Source organism: Molossus molossus, unplaced genomic scaffold (genome assembly GCF_014108415.1).
Source record: "Molossus molossus isolate mMolMol1 unplaced genomic scaffold, mMolMol1.p scaffold_m16_p_3, whole genome shotgun sequence".
Classification (NCBI taxonomy): domain Eukaryota; kingdom Metazoa; phylum Chordata; class Mammalia; order Chiroptera; family Molossidae; genus Molossus; species Molossus molossus.
In genome coordinates, this window is record NW_023425366.1 from 124,768,799 (window position 1) to 124,793,313 (window position 24,515).

General features: G+C 54.2%; 3 protein-coding genes across 5 annotated transcripts; 1 reads left to right on the forward strand and 2 right to left on the reverse strand.

The window, feature by feature from the left end:
* Window positions 1-648: 648 nt before the first annotated feature.
* Window positions 649-10,239, reverse strand: ZNF668 (zinc finger protein 668). The gene is made up of 3 exons (XM_036279635.1): window positions 10,153-10,239; window positions 2,644-3,309; window positions 649-2,075 (listed from the first exon to the last, which is right to left on the reverse strand). The coding sequence occupies exons 2-3, from the start codon at window positions 3,288-3,290 to the stop codon at window positions 863-865; spliced, it is 1,860 nt and encodes a 619-aa protein (XP_036135528.1). The 5' UTR covers window positions 3,291-3,309; window positions 10,153-10,239; the 3' UTR covers window positions 649-862.
* An 80-nt stretch (window positions 10,240-10,319) lies between these two features.
* On the forward strand, window positions 10,320-19,584 carry ZNF646 (zinc finger protein 646). 3 transcript variants are annotated; one of them, XM_036279048.1, is made up of 2 exons: window positions 10,320-10,340; window positions 12,375-19,584. In XM_036279048.1, exon 2 carries the CDS (start codon window positions 12,457-12,459, stop codon window positions 17,740-17,742), a length of 5,286 nt encoding a protein of 1,761 aa, XP_036134941.1. In that variant the 5' UTR covers window positions 10,320-10,340; window positions 12,375-12,456; the 3' UTR covers window positions 17,743-19,584. The 3 variants fall into 3 exon arrangements, with proteins under 3 accessions (XP_036134941.1, XP_036134942.1, XP_036134940.1); XM_036279049.1 differs by lacking the exon at window positions 10,320-10,340 and having other exon boundaries at window positions 10,874-17,728; window positions 18,981-19,584; XM_036279047.1 differs by lacking the exon at window positions 10,320-10,340 and adding an exon at window positions 10,874-11,186.
* PRSS53 (serine protease 53) lies at window positions 19,584-24,474 on the reverse strand. The gene is made up of 9 exons (XM_036279050.1): window positions 23,310-24,474; window positions 22,727-22,992; window positions 22,432-22,586; window positions 22,071-22,290; window positions 21,174-21,324; window positions 20,845-21,089; window positions 20,613-20,758; window positions 20,177-20,405; window positions 19,584-19,875 (listed from the first exon to the last, which is right to left on the reverse strand). The coding sequence occupies exons 1-9, from the start codon at window positions 23,561-23,563 to the stop codon at window positions 19,856-19,858; spliced, it is 1,686 nt and encodes a 561-aa protein (XP_036134943.1). The 5' UTR covers window positions 23,564-24,474; the 3' UTR covers window positions 19,584-19,855.
* Window positions 24,475-24,515: the final 41 nt, after the last annotated feature.

Consider the following 24,515-nt stretch of genomic DNA (forward strand, 5'->3'; position numbering starts at 1 on the left):
AGGTATCGTTATTGTGAATGGGACCTCTTTTTTCAAGTATATTTTCTAACTTGTTACTGCAAGTTATTATATAGAAAATATAATTATTTCGGGCCTCAGTTTATTCTCTGTATAAAGGATAGAAGTAGAACTACTCTGTAAAAGGTTTCCATGGTTAAATAAGTATGAGATAAGCAAAGCTAAATAGATCTGTTTGTTGTGGGACTTATGAATAACTTCAACACACTTTTGATCAAGAATCCTCAAGAAATGCCCAGTGTTGCTCAATGGACTGAGCAACCTCTCATGGACTGAGAGGTCTCAGTTCGATTCCCGGTCAGGGCAGATGCCCAGGTTGCGGGCTCAATCCCCAGTAGGGGACGTGCAGGAGGTAGCCGATCGATGTTTCTCTCTCACATCCATGTTTCTCTCTCTTAAAAAATCAATTAAAAAAGAAAAAAAGAGAATACTCAAGAAAAACACAGGGAATTTCCTATACTTACTTGATCATGAAACCCTTTGTCATAAGACATTGAAACATTTGGAAAAAATGCACCCAAAGAGCCTTTTAGTTTCTAATCTGTCAATCTAGGGGTCAGCAATGAACCTTATCTGATGCCCAAACTCCCTCCCATACCCCCAACCAGAACAAAGAAGACAATCCAGTGTCAAAGTGAATGCTTTAATGAGTTACTCACAGAGCCATGTCTCTCAACAGTGGGTACCAGCCTCCACTGTCCCCAGGCTTCTTTGTTGGGAAGGTAAGCTGGCTACCTGGGGGGCAGGGATCCGGAGTCTAAAGAGTAAGCTGGGGCAAAGGGAGGTCCAGGAAGCGCCTGATGGGGGCTGAGCTCCTGGGATTTCAGAGGAAGGGGCATGGGCCTCAGGCTGGCCCTTCTTCAGGCATTCCTAGCAAAGCCACAAGGGGCTCAAGGGGTGTGGGGGTCCCGATGGGCACAGGGTGAGTGCGTTCGTGCTTGCGTAGGTCGCTGGCACTCAAGAAGGCCTTGGGGCAGTGGGAGCAGGTATAGGGGCGCACAGAGCTGTGTGTGCGGCTGTGTTTGCGTAGCCCAGCCCGGTCTGAAAAGCTCTTGCCACACTGGGTACAGGGAAAGGGCCGGAGCTCTGGGTGTGAGCGCTCATGCCGTCGCAGCAACGTCAGCGTGGAAAATGTCTCCTTGCATTCCCGGCACACAAACTGCGGTGGCTTCTCTTCCACCTCTTCACTCCCCACCTCGCCTGTCCCCCCCAAGGGACCAGGAGCCTCCCCAACCCCAGCATCTTGGCACTCCACATGCTCTACCGTCATGCCCACCACTTGCCACTGTGTGGCCATCACACCACCTGATTCCGGGGGCAGCCCTAGCAGCCCTGCTGGAGGGTCCCCTAGCCCTGTACCTGCTGCTGGGGCCATTGAGCCCTCGCCTGCCACACTGACTGGCAGTGCTAGGCCCACTACCAGCTCCTGTTGTGGGGCTGCCCCTGTGGCCTCACTACTTCGATGGGTCCGCTCGTGTTTCCTCAGGCTTGACGATACCACAAAGGACTTTCCACAAGCATTACAGTGGAAGGGGCGCTCCCCCGAGTGCACCCGGCTGTGCTTAGTGAGACTGGCTCTCTCGGCGAAGGCTCGGCCGCACTCTTCACAGCGGAAGGGCCGCTGGCCTGAGTGCACCAGCGCGTGCCGCTTGAGGTCCCAGGAAGCCACGAACGTCTTGTCACACTGCAGGCACTTGAACGGCCGGTCACCCGTGTGCACCCGCCGGTGCATGGCCAGGTCCGCCGGCTGCCGGAAGTCTTTGCCACACTTCTCGCAGCGGTAAGGCTTCACGCCCTCGTGGGCCCGTTGATGGCGCCGGAAGCTTGAGGGGTCAGAGAACATGCGGCCACAGCGGGGGCACAGAAAGGGCTTCTCGCCAGAGTGAGTGCGCTCATGACTCTGGTAGGAGCTGAGCTGTGTGAAGCCCTTGCCACAGGCCGGGCAGCGATAGGGCTTCTGTGCTGCATGGATGCGCTGGTGGCACGTGAGCGAAGATGAACGGGAGAAGCTTTTCCCGCATTCTGAGCAGAGGAAGGGGCGCTCACCGGTGTGGGACCTGTGGGAGTGTGGGGAACCCGGCATGAAGGTGGCAGGCCCATCACCTGACCCCTGCTTCCTGTCTGCACCATAAGTTAGGAGAACCTAACATCCTGGGGCTTTGGCCCAATCCCCTAAGAGCCAGAGCTGCACCCCAGAGTAAGAAGCCTTCAGGCTAGGTGTCTAGATTCCAGAAAAGACCCCTCTCTGCACCCCAAAGACCTAGGCATATCAAGTCCCACTCACACCTCCTGTGCTCCACCAGAGACCCTCTGACTGGCCCAACTTCAAGACCTGTCCCTTTCCTGTTGCCTAGGAACCCAGGCCAATCAGACCCCACTTACATCCTCCAGGGCTCCATCCCAAATAAGTCTGCCTCATGCTATCACGCCTATCCAAAGTCCAACCCCCAGTACCAGCTTCCCCCATGTACGCCACACTACCCACAGCTCCATCCACTCACCTTCCCGTTGGCTCATTCTGCTTCTTAAGACCCAAGCCCAAGCCACATTGGTCACAGAGCAGCCACTGCTGTCCCACCTCTACCCCACTGACCTGCTCTTCCCAATCCCTTCAAGCGCTCTCACCGTTCGTGGTTGCGCAGGTCCTTGAGCTCGGCATAGGCCTTGCCGCAGCGCTCACAGCCATATGGCCGCAGGCCAGCATGTGTGCGCCGGTGCTTGCGGAACACAGAAGGATCCGCAAAGCTCTTGCCACAGTCGGCGCAGGTGTAGGGCCGCTCGCCCGTGTGACCGCGTTGGTGGATCTTGAGCTTGGAGAGCGCGCCATAGGCTTTGGGGCAGTGCGTGCAGCGGAAGGGCAGCTCGCCAGCATGCGAGGCCAGGTGCACGCGCAGGCACACAGGCTGCATGAAGCGGCGGCCGCACTCCGGACAGGGGAAGGGCTTTTCCCCCGTGTGGCTGCGCCCGTGACTGCGCAGCTCGGGTGCTGTTTTGTAGGCCTTGGGGCACAATGGGCATGCATAAGGCCGAGGCTTAGTCACTGCACCTGATACTTTGTCCCCGCTGGCATCCTCTGCTTTAGATTCTGTCTCTGGCTTCAGTTTCACCTCTGCCACTTCCTCTGCGCAGTCTCCAGGCCCATGTGTGGCAGCGTGGCGCGCTGCCCTGGGTGCATTTGGAAATGTCTTGGTACAGGACAGGCACTTGTAGCGGCGGCCAGAGCGCTTGTAGCCGGGGCCTGGGGACCGGGCCTCCACAGATTCCACCTCCATGGCCTCGATGGGCAAAGCTCTGCGACAGAAGCAAAGTTAGACAGAAAACACACCCCTTTGCCATTTTCCAAGGCCTCTCCCCTCACCAAAGCCCTCATGAGGCCTCAGTGGGAACCCTAACTTATCTGCATTTCCCACCCCGGACTGCCGCATCCTTCCTTTCAAACGTTCCTGGCTCTGACAGTCTGCTCAAGTTTCTTCTTTGGTTTGTTCACTGATGAAAGGAGTTGGTCTGGGTGACTTCAGAGAGGCTAAGGGAGGAGGCTGGGGTCATCAAAGTGTCTCTCTGCACTTCACTCCCCAGCCTGAGCTTTTCCAGATCCTGTGGCAATTCCAGAAGGCCCTGGTTACATCTATCTCACCATCTTCCTTCTTCAGCTCAGTGTCCGACACCTATGCCAGGATGCAGGCTCCTATGCAAGGAGGCAGACATAGATGCTAGCAAGATGTGGATCTGGCCTGAAGGTCTCCAAGTGCCCAGGGAAGACAGAGGCAGGCCCAGAAGAAGGCAGAAACAGTGGGCTAAATGTGGTGATTGGCACCGTCTGTCTGGAAGTGATAGGTCCCCAGCATATGCATTTTGTTATTCCCCTTTGGTTGGTTAGCTTTCAGAGGCAGCAACTGTTCACACAGAATTCTGGCCTTGCACAGCTGTAAGGGACTCCACCCCAGACAGGAATCCTGGTCCACCCTCTGCTCTGGAATCACTGTGGGTTCCTGTTCCCATAGCTCTGGTAATGGGAAGCTCAATCACTCTCAAGGCAGCTTGAGTTATTGCTAGTAGTTGGAAGCCTCTGAGTCCTTCCTAATCAATGTATCTGATCTAGACTGGCCTCCTGAGACACCCACTGTAGCTGAGGCCCCTTTCTTCTCAGTTCAGAGCCAGACACCCTCCACACAGCTGTTCCTGTGGATCATGGCTGGAAGGAAATAGGATTAACAGCTGCATTAGCCCTAACACCAGCTCATCCTCCTGGGAGGATGAAGGGAAGAGGATTATGGGCAGATCCACTTAAGGAGTGCTCAGCAGCAGCTGCTGGGGGTGGCCTAGGTGGGGGTGAGGATCTGTGATAGGGAAGGGAGGAGAGCCTGGTGTGCCCAGAAGCTAGGTTGGGAGGTAGGAGGCCTGAGTTCTCATGCTCCATTTTAAGCCTGTTTCTCCATCTGTATACCTCAGGGGTTGGTGGCTTCTAAGTTATGACCCAGGGAGGACATTGGAGTCCCTGGAGTGAGTGGCAAGGGCTGCATCTTTAGAGTCAGTACCCTTCATCCTGGTCAACCTGCCTCAGGCCCCCCCACCCCCAAAAACACATACACGCAATCTAGTGCACAAGCAGCCAGGTGTCTTCTCCCTGAAGTACTATGTGACACTCAAGATCTTTCCATGGCTTCCATCACACCATGCAAATTCCCAGGTCCTTTCTGGCTGTTACAAAGCCCACCAATCCTTCCTTTGAGCCCTACTTCCCCCAGGAAGCTCTTCCTGCATCTCCCCTTTGGTGTGTGTGTGTGCATGTGTGTGTGTGTGTGTGTGTTACACGCCCCTAGCAAAAACCGAACCCAGGACTCTATGGTCCGCAGGCCGACGCTCAGCTGCTGAGCCAAACTGGCCAGGGCTGGGTTTGTTTTTTTTATCCTCACTCGAGGACATCTTTGCATTTATCTTCAGATAGAGTGGGAGGGAGAGAGGGGGGAAGCAAGAGAGAAACATCGCTGTGAGAGACACATCAACTGGTTGCCACACGACCCCCACCGGGGCCAAAGACAAACTGCAACCGAGGTACGTGCCCTTAGTGGGAACCAAACCCGGGGCTCTCTGGTCCGCAGGCGGATGCTCTAACCGCTGAGCCAAACCGGCCAGGGCTCCCCTTTGGTTTTTGGCCCCAATCCTACACAACTCTGTTCCACCCTCGGCTTGTTTTTTTTTTCTTTTCACTTTTTCCACTAAATCCTGGGGCTAGAAAATGAATTAAAAAGGTTGAGGACCAACCTTCACCATGGCTTGAATTCCCCCTAGTTTCCATGGGATCCCTCCCTATCTCCGGATGAGGCACTCACTACTTCCTTCCAGACCATCTCTGGATAGTCTGACTGATAAAGTTTCTCTTTAATAAAAAATGATAGTTCACATTTACAGAGCACTTGCTAAATAACAGGCAGTATCCTAAGCTCTTTACATGTACAGTCAGCCCTGTTTATCGCGGTTAATCAGTTCCAGACTCTACTGCGATAAATGAATTTCCGTGAAGTAGGGTTCTTTACTATATAGTCCTCCCTTGCCACTTCGCGCTTCAACTTTTGGGGCTTCTTCACTTTATCACGGTTTTTTCTAGACTATATTTGAAAAACCCGTGATAGAGTGAAGCCGCGAAAGGCAAAGTGCGAAGTGGCGAGGGACGACTGTATTAAGTCACTTAAACTTCCTGTTGACACCACAAGAAAAGTATTACTGTTATTCCCTTTTCACAGATAATGGAAGTGAGGCCCAGAGAAATAATATAGCACTGTGTTTAATAACTAGCCCATGATCATACAGCTAATAATTTGCAGTTGAATCCAGGTATTTAACTCGCCTTGAGTTGTTGGGCCCTTGCTCAGTTATCTGGGTCCTCCCAGACTTTTCTGCCACAATGGCCAGCCCCACAGTGACCAAAGTCTGAGCTCAGGCTGCACCTTAACCTTCTCTCATCCGTGCAGAACTGCCTTGAGACCAGAGCCAGTACACTTTACATCTGTTTCCCTCTCAGAGGGCTGGACCCATGGGTTTTGAGCTCGGGGCCCCAGTCTTCCTATCTGTGAACCAGAAACCAGATAGCTGGGTGGGTAAACCTCTCCTAAGGCACTTCCCAGGAGAAAAGTTGGGGAGCATCAGGTTGGTCCCAGCAGGCACCCAGCTCCACTAAGAGTAGAGGGTCAGGTAGGCTAGGCTCTTATCTAAATCCCACCATTATCTCCTTGCTTTACAGTTCAGAGAGGACTCTTCACCCACCTCTCCCTACAGTGGTGTTTCTCAGGTTTGTGAACTCCCTATATGAGAATAATCACCCAGGGAGTATGGGGCAGGACCCAGAAATCTTTACTGTGAACATACTCTCTGGCTCATTCCAACCAACACTCAATACTTAAGAACCAAAGACACAGCCTTAGGTCTTCACAAGCTTCTAGGAGAGGCATTTTTACTACACCTTGTTTTCAGATGTGCAGATTAAGCCCCTTAAGGGAAAAAACTTGCACAAGAACACACAGCTAGTCAAGGAGCCATGACTCAAAACCAAGTATTCAGGTCTCTGGGCTGGGTGGGCTCTTTTGCTAGCAGTCTTCATCTACTTAAGGCTTATTAGCCAAATCATGAGACTTTTCACTGCTCCTAGGACTAAGACCAATATCTTTTTCATGGACAGCAAGGCCCTGAACCATCTAACTCCTGACTACCTCAACCCCCCTCCTCTTTCCTAGTTCACTAGGCTCCATGCACACAGGCTTCCTTTCTTTTTAAAAGATTTTTTTTTTCTTTACTGATTTTAGAAAGAGAGGGAGAGATAGAAACACTGATGAGCGAGAACATCGATTGGCTGCCTCCTGCATGCCCCCTACTGGGGATTTGGACCATAACCTGGGCATGTGCCCTGATCAGGAATGGAACCGGTGACCACTTGGTGCATGGGTTGATGCTCAACCACTGAGCCACACCGGCTGGGCCAGGCTCCCTTTCTTTTCCTCAAAGAGCTAAATTCCATCCTGGCCTGTTTTGCTCAGTGGTTAGAGCATCATCTGGCAGACCAAAGGGTAACGGGTTCAATTCCTGGACACGGGCATGTACCTGGGTTGCAGAAGCCATGCGGGAGGCAACCAAATGATGTGTCTCTCTCACATCGGTGTTTCTCTCTCTCCTTTCTCTCTCTCTTTCACTCTCTTTTTCTTTTTTAATATGTTGTTAGTGATATTTTAGAAAGAGAGGAAGGAAAAGAGGTAGAGACATGGATATGAGAGAGAAACATCAATCAGCTGCCTCCTGCACACCCCCTACTGGGGATCAAGCCCACAACCTGGGCATGTGCCCTAACAGGGAATTGAACTGGGACCTCTCAGTCCATGGGATGATGCTCAATCTACCGAGCCACACCTGCCCAGCTCTTCCACTCTATCTAAAAATCAATGGAAAAATATTCTTGGGTGAGGATTAACAACAACAAAATAGCTAAATTCCTTCTCACTTCAGGGCCTTTGCACACAGTTCTCTCTGCCAGAACCACTATTCCCCAAGGATCTTTGTGCAGCTATCTCTTTGATTTTATTTGGGTCTTGAGCCCCTGTCACTTTCTCAAAGAAGGCTTTTCAGACCACCTTTCTTAATACTATTGGCACTCTCGCTAATCATTCTCTATCCTCCCCACTCTTTAATTTCCTTTATGGTGTTCATATGGATAACATTCCTTCTTGCAAGCTTAGCATAAACCAGGTGTCATTTTAAGAATTTTATGTGTGCCCTGGCCAGTTTGGCTCAGCGGTTAGAGCGTCGGCCTGCGATCCTGAGAGACCCGGGGTTCGGTTCCCGCTAAGGGCGCATACATCAGTTGCAGTTTGTCCCCGGCCCTGGTCAGTTGTGCGGGTGGCAGCCACTCGATGTGTTCCTTTCACATCGATGTTTCTCTCTCTCTCTCTCTGTTCCTCTCTCTCCCTCCCACTTTACCTGAACAAAAAATGGAAAAATGTCCTCGGGTGAGGATAAAAAAAAAAAAATTTTTCAAAAAAAAAAAAAAAGAATTTTATGTGTACTATTCAAGCTAAGCCTCACAACTGCCTAGAAGTTTGTTACAGACTGAGCGTGTGCATGCACAGAGTAAAGGCCATGTGAGGATATAGCAAGAAGGCGGCTGTCTACAAGCCAGGAAAAGAGTCCTCACCAGGAACTGGCTAGCATCTTGATCTTGAACTTCCCAGCCTCCAGGAGTGTGAGAAATAAATTTCTGTTGTTTAAGCCCCACCAGTCTATGTTTTGTTGTTGTTGTTGTTATGGCAGCCTAAACAGACTAAGTTAAACAGTATTATTTCCCCCATTTTACAGACAAGGATACTGAAGCACACAGAAATGAAGTAGTCACAGTCATAGACAGTATTCAAAGCCAGGTGGTCTGCCTCCCAAATGTCTGCTCACTGTCTCCTAAGTATTACTTTGAGATTTAATTCCCAAAGAGTTTAAGCTATGACCCTGCGAGCTGGTATGAGGTGAAAGAGGAGCCACTTTTTATCATCTCTGCACCTCACTTTCCCATGTCTTAACAAGTAGCCACCCACAGGCCTTACACATTTTATGGCTTGGTTGTTAATTCTCTGTCTCCAGCACAAGAGTCTAAGCTAGCGAAGAGCCAGGAACCTTTATTATTCTGTATCCATTACACCTAGAACTGACTGGTGCCCCACAACAAACTGAAAGAATCAACCTCTGAGATGCAACTGAAACCCAGGCCTATAGTCTCTGCCTTCCTCACAGTAGGCATTTGTAAGAATATCCATCAACAATTATTTATTAACTGAATTTCTCTGCCTGTCCAAGTTCCCATGGTCCAAATATCACTCCTATTTCCCTCACCCGCTTCATTGCTCTAGTGAGGGAGGCTTGTCTTTGCTTCACTACTGGCTTAGGAGAGAGATGAAGTCCTGCTGCCCAAACAGGCTCTAAATGGCAGGGATGCAGAGATTTAATTTCCAGCGAGTTTAGACTAGGACCCTGGGGGCTGGGATGAGGTGAAAAAGGAGCCACTTTGTTATCGTCTCTGCACCTCAGTCTCCCACGTCTAAACAAGTAGTCACCCACAGGCCTCATAGACTTGGTGAGCTTGGTGAGATGGCGGAGGGGGAAGTGTGAAACCTGCGTGTAGAGGTGAGAGCTAATTATCTCCTAGGTCTGCAATCTAGTCAGTTCACAACCTAATTCCAACCTACTTTTCCAGCCTCAGCTCCAGCGACAGTTTCCCCCTTCCGCGACACAATTCTCAAACTTCCCCACCTAAATGCAGCTCCACATACACTGCCCTCTGCCTCGGTTGTTTGCCTTCCCCCATGGGGAAACTCTTCTGCATCCTTCAAATATCGGTTTTCCCAGAGCCCTCAGCAATAGGCAGTAGAAGTAAGGGTGCCACGGCGCTCTAGGCCCCAGTTTTCTCATCAGTAAAATGGGGTCTCTGAGGTATGTCGGAGTTTAAAGAGCGTTTAGGGCCTACCAGACGCGCTGAGGAGGGGCCGAGAGCTGCAGAAACGCTGCGCTTCTCGCTCCCTGCAACCGTCTGTGTCTGCACCCCCGCCAGACAGCCCCGCAGGCCAGCGCCCTGAGCTGACTCGTCTCGGAATAAGCCCTGGAAAACGTGGCCTCGGTGAATGTGGCAAGGGGTGAACGAAGAATGAGAGCATGAACAAATGAATGGACCGAGGGCCGGGGCTGGACAAAGACCTGCAAAATGGCGTTCTCTAGGACCGCGGGAGGGGTGGCAGGACCTCCGCCCGGGAGGGGGCCGCAGGCGCCGGGGCCCTTGCTAGGCGTGCAGCGCGCCAGGGACAAAAGCCCGCAACATAGCGGGCTCTAGGACCCCCGGGCCCGCACCGCTCAAGGCGGGCAGCCGCGCCAGCGGAGCTCAGGCGACCGCAGCAGCCGGCCCACGGGGACAGCCGGCGGGTTCTAGGACCCGCTGGGCCGGAGCGCGCCCGCGCCCTCCGGAGGCCGCACTCCTCCTGCCCCGCCCGCGCTGCTCGCGCCAGGCCAACCCCATCCTCCCTCGGTACCCACAGGGAAACTGAGGTCCGCTTGGATTTTGTCCGCGCTTGGGGCGCCCGAGGGTCCCCACGGTTTCCTGCCGGCGTTTCCTACCTGAACGGACTTGGACTGGCTCCGTGGCGTCAGCTACAGCTCCTCACACCAACGGAGTCCCGGACACTGCCAGGGAGAGGCAGGCACTAGGACCCAGCGGGGGGGAAGGGGAGGGCGGAGAGGCGGGACTGGCGGGCGGAACTGGAAAGGAGCTTCACGGACACAGAGGAAAGCGAAGTTTACCGAAGGTGGCGGAGAAGTAAATTGCAGGGTTTCTGTGGGTGCCAAAGACAGGAAACGCCGGACAGGCTTACTATGTACACCGGGCTCTTGTTAGCTTGGGGCCAAATCACCAAGATTATAGAGGTGGGAGGACAGAAAGGCCATGTTCTAGCTGTGTAGTGCCTAAATCCCCTTATGTTCCGTAACATTTCCCTTTACAGCGAGAAGTGCATAAAGCTCCCTCCATCTGTCTTGAGAAGTTTTCAGGAAGCCCCATGCAAAGTGTCACCAAAGTACTGAGGCTATGGCTGCAGAATCCTGTTTCCCTTTTCTACACTCAGCCAATATGCACCAGATCAGGTCTAGCTTCTCTTGCCGGAAGTGTGGCTAGCGTTAGAGGGAAACGACGCAGCGCTTTGACCTGCGTGGGCGGGGTCAGAGCCGCATTTTAGCTACTTCTTACTTAGCACCGGAAGTGTGTCTGTGTAGAACTGGTGCTTGAAGGCGGGTCCGGAAGTGTTCTCCAGGTGGAGGTTTCGCGGGGAAGCTTTTGCTGCTAGAACACTTCCTGTTTCCTAGTAACAATAGGAAGTGTCCGCGAAGCTGGGGGGTAGACTCCTGTCTCGTGCCAGCTGCGCCCTCTACTCTACCTCCTTCCTTCTCACCCTTCTTCTTTCCCTCTTCCTTCCCCTTCCACCTCCTGGGAGCCCTGGCGGAGTGTGCGAGTGTGGGAGCGCGAGAGCCCCCGCACAGCTAGCCCTTGGGGCGCGCGGCTGCAGTTAGGGTGAGGGTCCCAGTGCGCAGGCGCGCTCCCGTTCGCGGTCCCCAACGGACGCACCCGCGGCGGGAACGAGAAGGGCCACCCGTGCGAGGTAGGGGTCCTAAGAGGAAATTGGCCGAAAAGATCAGTGAGGAGAGAGGACTCGTTTGATCGGGAGATCAAACCATCAGGAGAGGGAATTCAGTCTTGAGCCAAGAGGCTTTGAGAAGTGAGTTCGGGGAGCAGGTTCAGTGAAGGGGTTTAGTTGGGGATAGTTGTATTGGGGTCCAGTGGAAGTGAAGAATCAGACAGAAGGCCAAGGTGATGTAGAAGGCACCGGGTCAGGGCAAAGGCTTTGGAGAGAAGATTGCCTGAATCAGTGGGTTTGCTGGTGTATATACTGGGACAACAGGCATTGTCCTGTGTTGTGAGGATTAAGTGACAACAATGAATAGTCTTTATTTAGCACAGTGTGCCCACACATCGTAATGCTCAATTAGCATGTATTGCTGTCATCATCAGTATTATGAGAGGAGGTAGAAGAAAAACTGAGATGGGGCAGCAGTGAGGCTAAAGTGAGGAGGCATCTGAAAGAAAAAGGTAGAGGGAGTGAAGAACCACCAGAAATGGGATGGAATTTCCATGATGGAAGATAGCTTGGCTTCAGGGGAAGTAGTGAAAGAAGTGGCCAAGAGAGTCTTTTAGAAAGGAGGCTTTGTGACTATGAAAGGAATAAGGGATGTGGGGGAACAAGCCAGCCCCGTCTCTGAAGGGGGTCCCTAACTTAATCTCTCAGGCCCTCATTTGTCAGCTGGAAAAAGGTTGCTTTTTCAGTGCCTCTGGGCTATTCTGTTTAGCTGAGGGGTGAAGGAGGGAGGATTGAACATCTTACTCGGAGTCCTAGGAAAGGTTCAGGTTTCCTTTTAAGATGTCAGAGGAAATAGGTTGTTTCAGGATTATACAGAGAAGAGAATTAGTGGCAGTAAGACTTTTTGGATTTTGTATGAAGACCAGGTTAGTAGATCTGCGATCAGAAGTCGGTTTCATCGCTCTAGACTTTCCCTTCCTTATCTATACCCCTAAGGATAAGTTAGGCCTGGAGAAGCTCCCATGTTTGGGGAGCTTGTGTACAGGGTGTCCTTAAAGGATGGTGCTTCCAGATTAGATCCAGTAGAAAGCAGGTTCTTGGGCATTGCTGCTTGGGGAACCTCTCTGTTACCTCTTGTGAAGTTGTTGCTTATAGAGCCAAGAGGTAAACTTGATTCAGGCTTTACTTCTGACTACTGCCCCCTCTTCCTAGGCCTTGGCTCCGCCACCAGAGGAAGATGCTTCTACCACCTGCCTGCTCTTCCTGAACCTCCAGGTTTCTGCCACACTGCCCCATGGAGGATGCTCCCGCCTCATTCAGCTGTTGTGACTGTCAGCACCACTCTTCTAGCATCTTGGAACTGTCAAGGCACCGTGAACTGCTCCATCCATCCTCCAACAAGGACAGTCAGGAGGCTGACAGCATTCCTCAGCCCTACCACTGTGAGCAGTGTGGGCAGGGCTGCTGTCACCCAGGGAGCTTGGTCAACCACCGCTGTACCCAAGAGACTGGCCTTTTCCCCTGTACCACCTGTGGCAAGGACTTCACCAATCCCATGGCCCTCAAGAGCCACATGAGGACTCATGCTTCTGAGAGCCACCCAAAGGAAGCCACTCCACACCTCCAGGGGGAGACAGTGTCCACTGATTCCTGGAACCAGAGGTTTGGCCATGGGGAAAGCTGGGGAAACCAGAAAAAACATGCTGAAGAGACATCTGGCTGTGTATCTGGGCCTGATTCCAGGACAGCTCTGGACACATGGGAAGATCCACCCACAAGACAAAGAGAAGACTGGGAAAGCCAGTCAAATCCTGAGGAGAGTGCAGAGGGCTGGGAGCCCATCACCAACTCTGCCAGAGCCCCATTGCTCCCCACTCCAGCCAGCAGCCTTCTTAGCAATTTGGAACAATATTTGGCTGAATCAGTAGTGAATTTTACCGGGGGCCAGGAGCCCACCCAGTCATCGTCTTCTGAGGAGGAACGGCGGTACAAGTGTAGTCAATGTGGCAAGACTTATAAGCATGCTGGGAGCCTCACCAACCACCGCCAGAGCCACACCCTGGGCATCTACCCTTGTGCCATCTGCTTCAAGGAGTTTTCTAACCTCATGGCTCTGAAGAACCACTCCCGTCTCCATGCCCAATATCGGCCTTACCAATGTCCCCAGTGCCCCCGTGCCTTTCGGCTCCCCCAAGAGCTGCTCGAACACCAGCAATCTCATGAGGGGAAAAGGCAGGAGCAGCTGTGGGAAGAGAAAGGGATGCCCACCACCAATGGACACACAGATGAGAGCAGCTGGGATCAGCGCCCTAGTACACCAGTGCTGAATGGCTCTGGGGAGCTGAGCACCTCTGGGGAGCTGGAGGACAGTAGCCTGGAGGAATACAGACCTTTCCGCTGTGGGGACTGTGGCCGTACTTACCGCCATGCTGGGAGCCTTATCAACCATCGCAAGAGCCACCAGACAGGTGTCTATCCCTGTTCCATCTGTTCCAAGCAGTTGTACAATGCAGCTGCTCTCAAAAACCATGTGCGGGCTCATCACAGACCCAGGCAAGGAGCTGCAGAGGACGGGCAGCCATCTGAGCCGTCAGCTCCCTTGCCTCTGGTTGAGACCACCCACAAAGAGAGAGAGGTTCCCACCACCACCCTGGACCACCGCCCCTATAAATGCAATGAATGTGGTCGGGCTTACCGCCACCGAGGGAGCCTGGTGAACCACCGCCACAGCCATCAGACAGGAGAGTACCAGTGCTCCCTTTGTCCCCGTAAGTACCCCAATCTTATGGCCCTGCGCAACCATGTGCGGATCCATTGCAAGTCTGCTCGACGCAGCACAGGCCCAGGGGCCCAAGGTCCCCCCAGCCACCTCAAGGTGGAGCCCGACCCAGTGAAAGCAAAGGCAACCTTATGTACAGATCAGGGGAATGAATGCAAACATGAAGAGGAGGCCTCTGATGTCCCCCCAGCGGCAGATATGACAGCACCACAGATATGTAGCATGTGCGGGATGCACTTTGAAGACCTCAAAAGCCTTGAACATCACAGCCAGACCCATGAGGAAGGGGAAAACAGAAAGACAGAGACCAGGGTATCACCTCCTCGGGCATTTGCCTGCCGAGACTGTGGAAAGAGCTATCGCCACTCAGGCAGCCTTATCAACCACAGACAGACCCACCAGACAGGGGACTTCAGCTGTGGGGCCTGCGCCAAGCACTTCCACACCATGGCTGCCATGAAGAACCATTTGCGCCGCCACAGTCGGCGGCGGAGCAGGCGTCATTGGAGGCGGGCTGGCAGTGCTGGGGGTGGAGGAGAAGCCAAACTCCCATCAGGCGGGAACTGGGCCCAGGAATTAGTAGAAAACAATGAGGGCCTGGACTGTCCCCAGGACCCTTCAGGGGAAAGTCCTAGTGGAGCCAAAGGCAACTTGGAAAGTGATGGGGGCTGTTTGCAGGCTCAAGCTGAAAGAGACAAATGTGGGCCTGAGAGGGATGAGGCCTGTTTCCAGGGTGATAAAGAGAGCAGAGGTCCTGAGGAAGGACTAGAAAGGAAGGAGACCAGTTTCCTTGACAACTTGGAAATCCCAGGTGATGAGGAAAGCAATGGGACACACTTCCATGATGGCCTCCCTGGGGTTGATGAAGACCAGAAACCGGCCACTAGCCAGCCCAGTGCTTCTTCCCACTCTGTTGAACCTGTCACCAGCTGGCAGGCTGAAGTCTCCCACACATGTTCTGACTGTGGGCATTCTTTCCCCCATGCCACTGGCCTGCTGAGCCACAGGCCTTGCCACCCACCAGACATCTATCAGTGCTCCCTCTGCCCGAAGGAGTTTGATTCTCTGCCTGCCCTGCGCAGCCACTTCCAGAACCACAGGCCCGGGGAGGCAGCTCCAGCACAGCCTTTCCTCTGCTGCCTCTGTGGCATGATCTTCCCTGGGCGGGCTGGCTACAGGCTTCACTGGCGCCAGGCCCATGACTCCTCTGGCATGACTGAGGGCTCAGAGGAGGAGGGGGAGGAGGAAGGAGCAGCAGTGGCATCCTCCACCCATAGTACCCCACTGCAGCTCTCAGAAACAGAGCTGTTGAATCAGCTGCAGCGAGAGGTAGAGGCACTGGATGGAGCTGGTTATGGGCACATCTGTGGCTGCTGTGGTCAGACCTATGATGACCTGGGGAGCCTGGAGCGTCACCACCAGAGTCAGAGTTCTGGGAACACCACAGACAAAGCTTCCAGCCACTTGGGAGAATCAGGTGATGCCACAGAAATGGGTGCAGGTGGCATCTTTGAGGGCACAGTGATCTCTGCAGAGGATGGAGAGACAAAGTCTGGAGAGGGAGTAGGTACTACAATTGCAGACAGCCTCTGCATACAAGGTGGGGAAAGTTCTCTGGAGGCTCAACCTCGCCCCTTCCGCTGTAACCAGTGCGGCAAAACCTATCGCCACGGGGGCAGCCTAGTGAACCATCGCAAGATCCACCAGACCGGAGACTACATCTGCCCTGTCTGCTCCCGCTGCTACCCCAATCTGGCTGCCTACCGCAATCATCTGCGAAACCACCCACGCTGCAAAGGCTCTGAGCCCCAAGTGGGGCCTATCCCAGAGACAGGAGGCAGCAGTGAGCCCCAGAATGTGACAGACGAGGGGCTGGGGCAGGCAGAAGTGGAGAAGTTCCAAGAGGAACTTAAAGTAGAGCCCCCAGAAGAGGTGGCAAGGGTGAAAGAAGAGGCATGGGAGGAGACCACTGTGAAGGGGGAGGAAATGGAGCTGAGGTTGGAGACTGCAGAGAAGGGCTGCCAGACTGAGGCTAGTTCTGAGCGGCCCTTCAGCTGTGAGGTGTGTGGACGATCATACAAGCATGCTGGCAGCCTCATTAATCACCGGCAGAGCCACCAGACTGGCCACTTTGGCTGCCAGGCCTGCTCCAAAGGCTTTTCAAATCTCATGTCCCTCAAGAACCACCGGCGCATCCATGCAGATCCCCGGCGTTTTCGCTGCAGTGAGTGTGGGAAGGCGTTCCGCCTACGGAAACAGCTGGCTAACCATCAGCGGATCCACCTTGAGCGGGGTGGAGGTGGGGGCACCCGAAAAATGACTCAGGAAGATTGGCCCTTTCGGTGTGGGCAGTGTGGGCGGAACTACCGCCATGCTGGCAGCCTCCTGAACCACCGGTGCAGCCGTGAGACAGGCCAGTACAGCTGTCCCAACTGTCCTAAGACCTACTCCAACCTCATGGCCTTGAAGGATCACCAGAGACTGCATTCAGAGAGCCGGCGGCGGCGAGCAGGGCGATCCCGGTGTGCAGCTGTCCGCTGTGCCCTCTGTGGCCGGGGCTTCCCTGGCCGGGGTTCTCTGGAGCGGCACTTGCGAGAGCATGAGGAAGAGACCAAAAGTGGTCAGGGAGGCCCCGATGGCACAGAGGGCAGCAAGGGGAACCTTGCTGATGATGAGGGATTAAAGGACAGAGTTGGTGGTGCTGAGTCAGTACCCCAGTTGGAGTATGGACCCATGAGGCCAGGGGAGCAGAGTCATAGCCCCGTCAGGTCAGCAGGTTCAGAAGATACAGAGCCAGTATCCTGGGGCATGGAGCAAGCAGATGGATGGCGAGACAGGAGACCAGTGAATCATGATGGAGATTGGGTTCCTCAGAGTCATGTAATGACCAAACCAGAAGAAGAGTCAGGGGACAGTATCCCCATAAATCCTTGCCACCTTGGCAACAACCAGCCCAATGGACCTAGTCTGAATCATGTGGATAGTTGGGACAATGGAGACGGCAGCCCTCAGCTCCAGCCAGAGAGCCATCCCTTTTCCTGCTGCCATTGTGGTAAGACCTACTGCCAATCAGAAGGCCTTTTGAACCACCACACCAATAAGGCAGACTTCCACTATTGCCTGCTCTGCTCCAAGGAGTTCTTGAATCCTGTGGCCAATAAGAGTCACAGCCACAACCACATAGCTGCCCAAACCTTTGCCTGCCATGACTGTGGCAAGGCCTTTCAGTCCCAACATGAACTAGCCAGCCACCTGCAAACTCATGCCAGGGGCCTCAGTCAGGTACCACCCCAGACGGAGGATGAGGTAGATCTCAATGGTCAAGGGAGAGCCCAGCAGGCCCCAACAGATCCCCTCGGGGCTCCAGGAGGGAATACTGAGAGAACTAATGGAAGGCAGGGAGTAAAGTCTACAGTGGCTGAAGACGAGGAGCGGCCCTTCCGCTGTGCCCAGTGCGGTCGTTCCTACCGCCATGCTGGTAGCCTGCTGAACCACCAGAAGGCCCACACCACTGGACTCTATCCTTGCTCCCTCTGCCCCAAACTTCTACCCAACCTGCTTTCCCTTAAGAACCATGGCAGGACCCACACGGACCCCAAGCGCCATCGCTGCAGCATCTGTGGCAAGGCCTTCCGGACAGCTGCCCGTCTGGAGGGCCATGGGCGGGTTCATGCACCCCAGGAGGGGCCCTTCACCTGCCCCCATTGTCCTCGCCACTTCCGCCGCCGCATCAGCTTTCTGCAGCACCAGCAACAGCACCAGGAGGAATGGACAGTGGCTAACTCTGGTATGGGGGTATGAATGGGAGTTGAAGGATCCCAGAGGAGGTGGGCATACAGTGGAGGGCAAAATCTGGCCCTATGGTTGTGGGAGAGCAAGGAGTAAGAGGAGAGGGTCACATGGATTCCAAGAGGTGACCAGGAGCTTGGGTATGGAATGAGAAAAGTAGTTTGAGGATGCTGCATTTTGAGTGGCCTAGACCTGAACCACCCCCCCTCCTTCCCCCCGCAGGTCAGATATATAGCATGGTGGGGGTGGGTAAGGAGTGGGCAGGAGCAGAAGCAGCTATTTGGGCTCCTCTGCTGTGCCAGAGCCAAAGAGAAGTAGTCTTTGTTTTGGGAGGGGAGGCAGCTGGGTACCATCCAGCTACATGTGGAAACCCTTCTGATCCAGCCAGTAATGATTTCCAGAGAAAAAGATGACCTAGGTTCTATTCTTTCCTAGAGTAGGCAGGGAGCCAGGGAATGAGGAATGGGTTGTGGGAGGCACCGCCAGACTGGACTTTGTGGCTTCAGTGCTGAAGCTAGAGAAACTAGGTCACTGATTGGCTCCCAGCTCCCTGTTCCTCTTTCCCTGCATCTGGTCTCTTCTCCCCCTTATCTTTTCTTGGAAACTAGACCTTTGGTTGTTTCCTACCAGTATTCCCTCATGTCTCTTCTGTCCTTTTATTCAACCCTTTTCTTCTTTCTCTGCTGTGTGTCCTCTAGGATGCAACCAAACCACTCTTTCCACCTGCACACCCTTACTTCCAGCACACCTTTAACTGGAGGACTGAGTCACAGATAATGGTTTCTTTGAAGCCAGGCCCAGCTGTAGCAACAACAGTCATTAGCCCCTATCTCCCTCCTCCATCGGGGAATCTCCACAGAGTCTCCTCCACCCAGCCAAGCTGGAAGATGAGGCTGTGGAAGAGTGGGGCAGCCTGTTCCCTCAGCAAACCCTGGGCCTCTAGAGACCTCCCAGAACCCATTCCATTTAGTGGCCTCCGAGGGTGGGTGTCCTAAGATTGTCAGGGAAGGAGGGGATAGCGGGTGAGATTCCCCTGAGAGAACTGATGAGATGGCTTTCAGGATAAAAAATTTCTTGTGACCTCAAGGAAATGAATGAGAAGCCAGTTGGCCAAGTCTGGGAAAATCATTGGAAGTCCTAGGATTCTGGGGTTCTCATACAGATTCCTGGGGCCATGGGCAGGGCCAGAGAGGGGAGTCCAAGCTGTGTGGAGTGTGCCCCCTCAGTCAGTAACCTCTCTCTCTCCCCAGGAGCCTCAAAGGCACCAGCAGCGGGCTTGTCATTGCCCCCTCCACCTACCCCCATGACCCCACTCCTGGACCCGTCACCCCAGTGGCCTGCAGACCTCAGCTTCTCCCTCTGAACTTCAAGTCTCCAAAGATCAGAATACAGGGCAAGAATGTGGGTTGCAGGGAAAGTCTTGATCTCCATGTTCTACTCAGGAGTAGTTTGGGCATCGCCATCTCTTCTCCTCTCCCTTTGCAAAGAGGACCCAGATCTGGCTTCTTTCCCAAGCAGGAGGTGAGGTGTTCTTCATGTCTCTGTCCTTGAAGGACCTCCTTCCTCAGCCTTTCATGCTATTCATTATGACTATCCTGCAAGAAACCTGGTGCCAGGGACTGCCGTGATGCTGGGCAACCCCCACCAACCAGATTCCAACACCAGGGAGAGGCAGATTCAGAAAGAGCCAGTGGTAGGAATGTTGCCTGTGGAAGGGGGGGCCTTTTGCTACAATTTGTAACTTATTTTCTAAAGTCTATTTTGTAACAATTTATTTAAGTTTTAAAAAAAAGGAAAATTGCACCACCACCACCTTTCCCCCCACCCCCCGCAAAAAAAGAAATTTTCCAAGTATGTGGCTGGCGTGATTATATCTGAGGGGATGAAGAACAGGGAAAGCTGGGATGCCTGCGTCGGGGAGCAGAGCCGAGAGTGGGGAGCATCTACAGCTGACACGTCCCTGTCCTGCAGGGTGGGGAGACGGGGCAGCTGCTCATCTGGGCAGGCTCCTTCCCAGAGCCCACTGGGCTTTGGGGCCTGCCCCAGTGCCTGGAGTCGTGTGTGGGTGGGGAGAATGGAGAGGAGCAGAGGCAGTGATGTGTTTGCAGCTTCCCAGAGCCACCTGTCAACAGCCGGCTGGTTGGCCTGTCAGGGAGAGGAACGGGGGTGTGGTAGCCTCATCTTCACAACTCTCCTCCCTTCCTGGAAGGAAGAGGAAGGAGGTGCTACTTAGCCCCCGTGATGTATAAGAAAACAGGTTCAAGAGGTTGAGAGGCTTGCTCCAAGTCGCACAGTGACGGAGAGCCAGAATTTGAGTTCAGGTGGGTGTGTCTGCTGCTCCACCCCACCCAGGGCATCTAGAGGTGACTCAGAACAGATCTTTCCCTAGACAGAGAGAAGGAGTCTGGAGAGGGAAGTGTCGCAGGAAGGCCTCAGGGCCACATACTCATATTGGCCAGGCAGTTTCCAGTCTCAGCCTCAGGCTCAGGCTCAGGCTCAGGCTCCTCCGAGAAGTAGACTTGCCAGTCCAAACTGCTGACCCAGTTCTCATAGGTGGGGAGCGCCGTGAAGACTGCAGGCTTTGCGGGGCCTTGGCAGGCATCTCCGAAGCTGTGTAGCCCAGCCAGGAACCATGTTCCCCTCACCTCATGCACCAATGGTGCCCCAGACAGGCCCTGTCAGAGGTCAGGTGACACTGGGTGACTTCCTCTTACCGTTGGGCAGATGTGAGGGGCAGAGGGTGCTGGGGTGCCAGTTGGCAGAAAGGCTGAATTTCAGGGGAGAGGCAGATCTGAAGGCCAAGCCTGGCAGGTGTTGTATGTGAGCTGCAGGGTGAGGATGTCAGGGGTCTGTGGGGTAAGGTTTGGGGGACTGGGGCTTACCTCACAGTGGGCTGGCTCACCCACAACACTGGTACACACCATCCCTGGCAGAATGGGGATGCCATTGCTCCTAAGGGCAGTATGCAGCCGGCTACAGGCCCTGGGCCCCAGGAGGGTGACGGGCACTGTCTGAGAGGAGCTGGTGCCTGTGGTGACGGGGGGTTAGAAGAGCAGGCTGCCCTAGTGGCCTCTAGGCTAGATGGACAGCTGCTGGGGGCCCTGTCCTACATACCTGCTCCTTGGTAGGCCAGTCCCAAGACCCAGCCATGTTCCCCATCAGGTAGATGGTGGTCAGTGTAGGGCAGGCAGAGGGGCCGCAGGCTAGGGCCTAATGTCACAGGCTGGGCCAGCAGCAGGAGGGCCACATCGTAGCCCCCCTCTGGGTGGGTGTAAGCTCCATGCAAGATGAGTTGCTTTAGGCTGTGCTCCTCTGGTCCTGCCCCCAGCTTTACGCTCCATTCCTCTGGGCTCTGACGCCTGTGCAGAGACAGCACTGACAGCATTGGGTGGCAGGGCTGTCAGCAGGGATGGGGGCACAAAGGCAAAGGAGACAGGGCTCACCCAATGAAGCAGTGGGCAGCAGTCAGCACTACCTCCTCTGACACCAGGGCTCCGCCACAGGCCAGCTTGCCCCGGTGCTTCAGCCTGGCATCCCAGGGCCATGGGGAGGGGCCTTCTGCCTGGGGACCATCTCTCCTCAAGGATCCACAGGCTGAAACAGATGGATTATACCATCTGCCTTGCCAAATGCTAATTGCATGCCGGACCCTGTGCTAAGCACTTCCCATGTACTATCACATCCTCGTAACCGCCTTTAAGTTGAATTTTGTTACCCTTGTAACTAAAGTCCCAGAGAGGGTAAGTGACTTTCTAGCTCAGTAACTACAGGTAAGTAGCAGATTTGATATTCAAAAGCTAGGGCCTAAGCTTTTAACTGCTGATTCAGCCTCGAGGGAGTGGCCTGCTCACCATTCCTCCACCCCACCTGTCTGTACCCCTCCAGGCTTGGATTAGCTCCAGAATTCGTGGCTCACTAGTGCTTGTCTTACCATCAAGACATAGCTTCTGTCCCAGGAATTATTTTACATGTAATTTGCATGTTAATCACTTTACACTGGAATTCTGCCCTGTCCAGTCTCACTAGGTCCCTGCTTGGAAACTTGCAGCTAACCCCAAAACCTTCAGCTAGATCACAGAGATCCCTCTTCTTACCTAAACTCCAAACCCATAAAGTTCTGAAACATCTATTCCTCTCAGCCCTAAATAGAGCTGTTCTCATCCTAGGGGTTCAAAAGGGCCTTAAAAGCTCCCCAGTTAGCATATGGCAGTTTGTGGAGTCCTGTACCAATTCTCTCTTCCAAGCTGACATTTATTTCACTGTAGCTTCCACCTGATGCCCAGAAGTCATGCAGGCCTGGGTGTCCCCTCATACACACTCATAACAGCCTCTGCTCATACCTACACAGCTGTCCTCATCACTGATCTGCAGGGTCTCTGGGTTCTGGGCCAGAAAGGTTGCCCCCCAAGCTCGAGCCTGCAGCCAGGAGCTGTGAGCAGCCATGTCGGTCAGCAGCACAGGAGTGTCTTCCTGGGCACAACTTGATGTGAAGCTGATGATGCCAGCCTGAACCCAGTGTCCATCGGGCTCGTGACACAGCACAGGACCCCCGGAATCTCCCTGGAGTGGGCATTGGAGTGAAGGACAAGCACCTGAGCCCAGCCCTGGGCAGCCCTTCCACCCATCCCTGTGGATCAAGTACCCAGCCCAAAGCCAGGCCCCCTCCCCTTCTTCTCCCTCCCCATCTCCTCCCCTTCAGACCTGACAGGGCCCCTGCACTCCAGGCTGGGCACCCCCACACAGCATCCCAGGCCTGGCCGGGCTGGCCAGCAGCCGCTGGTGCAGCCTGTTGTAGAGACAGTTACACGTGGGGCGGCTGATGAGACGCAGGCGCAGATTCCGTAGGGTCCTGGGAGCTGGCAAAAGATGGGGTTGGGGCCAGAGTCTGGTCTCTGGGGAGCAAGGGAGACTAGAAGCTGAGACAGTTGGCAGCTGAGGCTGTGTGACCTTGGCAAGTGGAATGCCTCTTTGGGCTTCAGCCTGGGACAGCACTTACCATCATTGGTGTCCTGATCCCAGCCAGTAGCCCAGCAAGAGGTCCCAAAAGAGAAGCGATGGGCAGGTTGGGGCAAGCAGAGGGGTGTGTGGGCCATGGGGTGGGCGAGCCGTAGCAGGGCCAGGTCTGAGCCCTGGCTGTAGTGGTTGTAGGCCCTGGGAAGCTGCAGAGCAGTCACCCCCACCTCCTCAGCCCCTGGGCTCAGCCCCTCACGCTGTAGAGAGCCCAGAACAACTGACCAGGAGTGTAGTTCAGTCACTGCCGCTCTGGAAGGAGAGGGACAAAACCCAGGTGTGGAGTGCAAAGGGGAACAGTGACACCATGGAAGACAGAACAGGTAGGTGAAAAATGGACAAAATATCAGCCTATGGCTTTAAGCAAGGTCCTTCCTTCTCCAGCCTGTTTCTTGTGTGTAAGACTCCTACCATGAAGGTTAAGAGTAACTTAATAAGTACCTGGCACATAGCATAGCCTCAGTAAACAGCCCTGTGTTATTCTAGGGGCAGGGATCAGTCTTGTGGAGTTTGGGGACAAATCACCCACCCTAAAGTCAGAAACCCTGTCAGACCCCAGCACAACTCACTTTTCAAAGCAGTGGGCAGCGGTGAGGACCCAGGTGTCCGCCACCAGGGAGCCACTGCAGATGTGGACCCCCTGCCTTCTCACACTGGCCTGCCACGGCCACTCGCCGGGCCCTGTGTTGCCCTCTTGAGGTTCAGGGGGGCCAGGGCCACGCTGCCCACAGGCTGTAGAGAAGGGTAGGTCAGGCTGACAGCAGGCCCCTATCCTGTCCTCACCCAGGGTCCAACCCAGACCCAAGTAAGGCCCAGGCCCCATGTCCCCAGAGCTTACCTCGCTGAGCTGCTTGAAGACCTGAAGAGAGAAACACAGATGAGACTTAGGGGAGCCTTACCTGCCTGGCCCAGCTTTGGTGGAGGGGATGGGTTGGGGGATAAGCCTTGGGCCCTTGACTATGACTCTCTGACTACCTCACCAGTCCCTCCCAGAATGAAAATATTTATATGAGGTCCAGAAACAGCTTTTATTGGAACCTATTCAGAGCGTATTCTCAGTAATTAATTCTCCTCCCTCAGCTGTGCGCAGCACTCTAGGGCCTGAGGAGCAGGGCCTGGGGTTCAGTTTGGGAGCAGGCCAACCCTCCACGCTTCAGAACCCCCACCTCCTGCCCCCGCCACTGAGTCAGGAGGCAGCCTCTGTATGTGGAGAGCATTAGCTTAATTGTGCCCTCAGCCATGGAGGCCTAGGAGCAAGGATTGGAGGCTGGCGTCATGTCCAAGTGAGGGAGGGCTCTAAGAGGTTGAGATTCACCCCGCCCATTTTGAGGACACAAGACTCCCCAACTTTTCCAGAAACTGCCAGACTTAACCAAAGAGTCCCCTGCCCTGCCTCTTCCCCATAGTAGGTGCACACAAACACACCCATTGAACATCTGAGCCAGGAGAGGTGGGACAAGAGTGAAGACTGGGAGACTGAGGCTAAGGGGTCCCAGAACTTGCCTAAGGTCTTCTTGGAAGTAGAGAGGCAGACAGGCACAGGGTACACACACAGGCACTATGACAGTTCCCGCAGGCATAGACTGTAATCCAGCCCAAGAAAACCGGACCCATTTTGACACAGGCAGCCACATACCTCCCCCCACACAGCCAGACACGGTTATATCACTACAGGCAGACTGTCACCCCACAGGCAGTCTTCCTTACACACAAACTGCAGGCGATACTGAGGCAGAGAGTGGCCCCTGAACCCCCACCATCCCACTCCCTTCCCA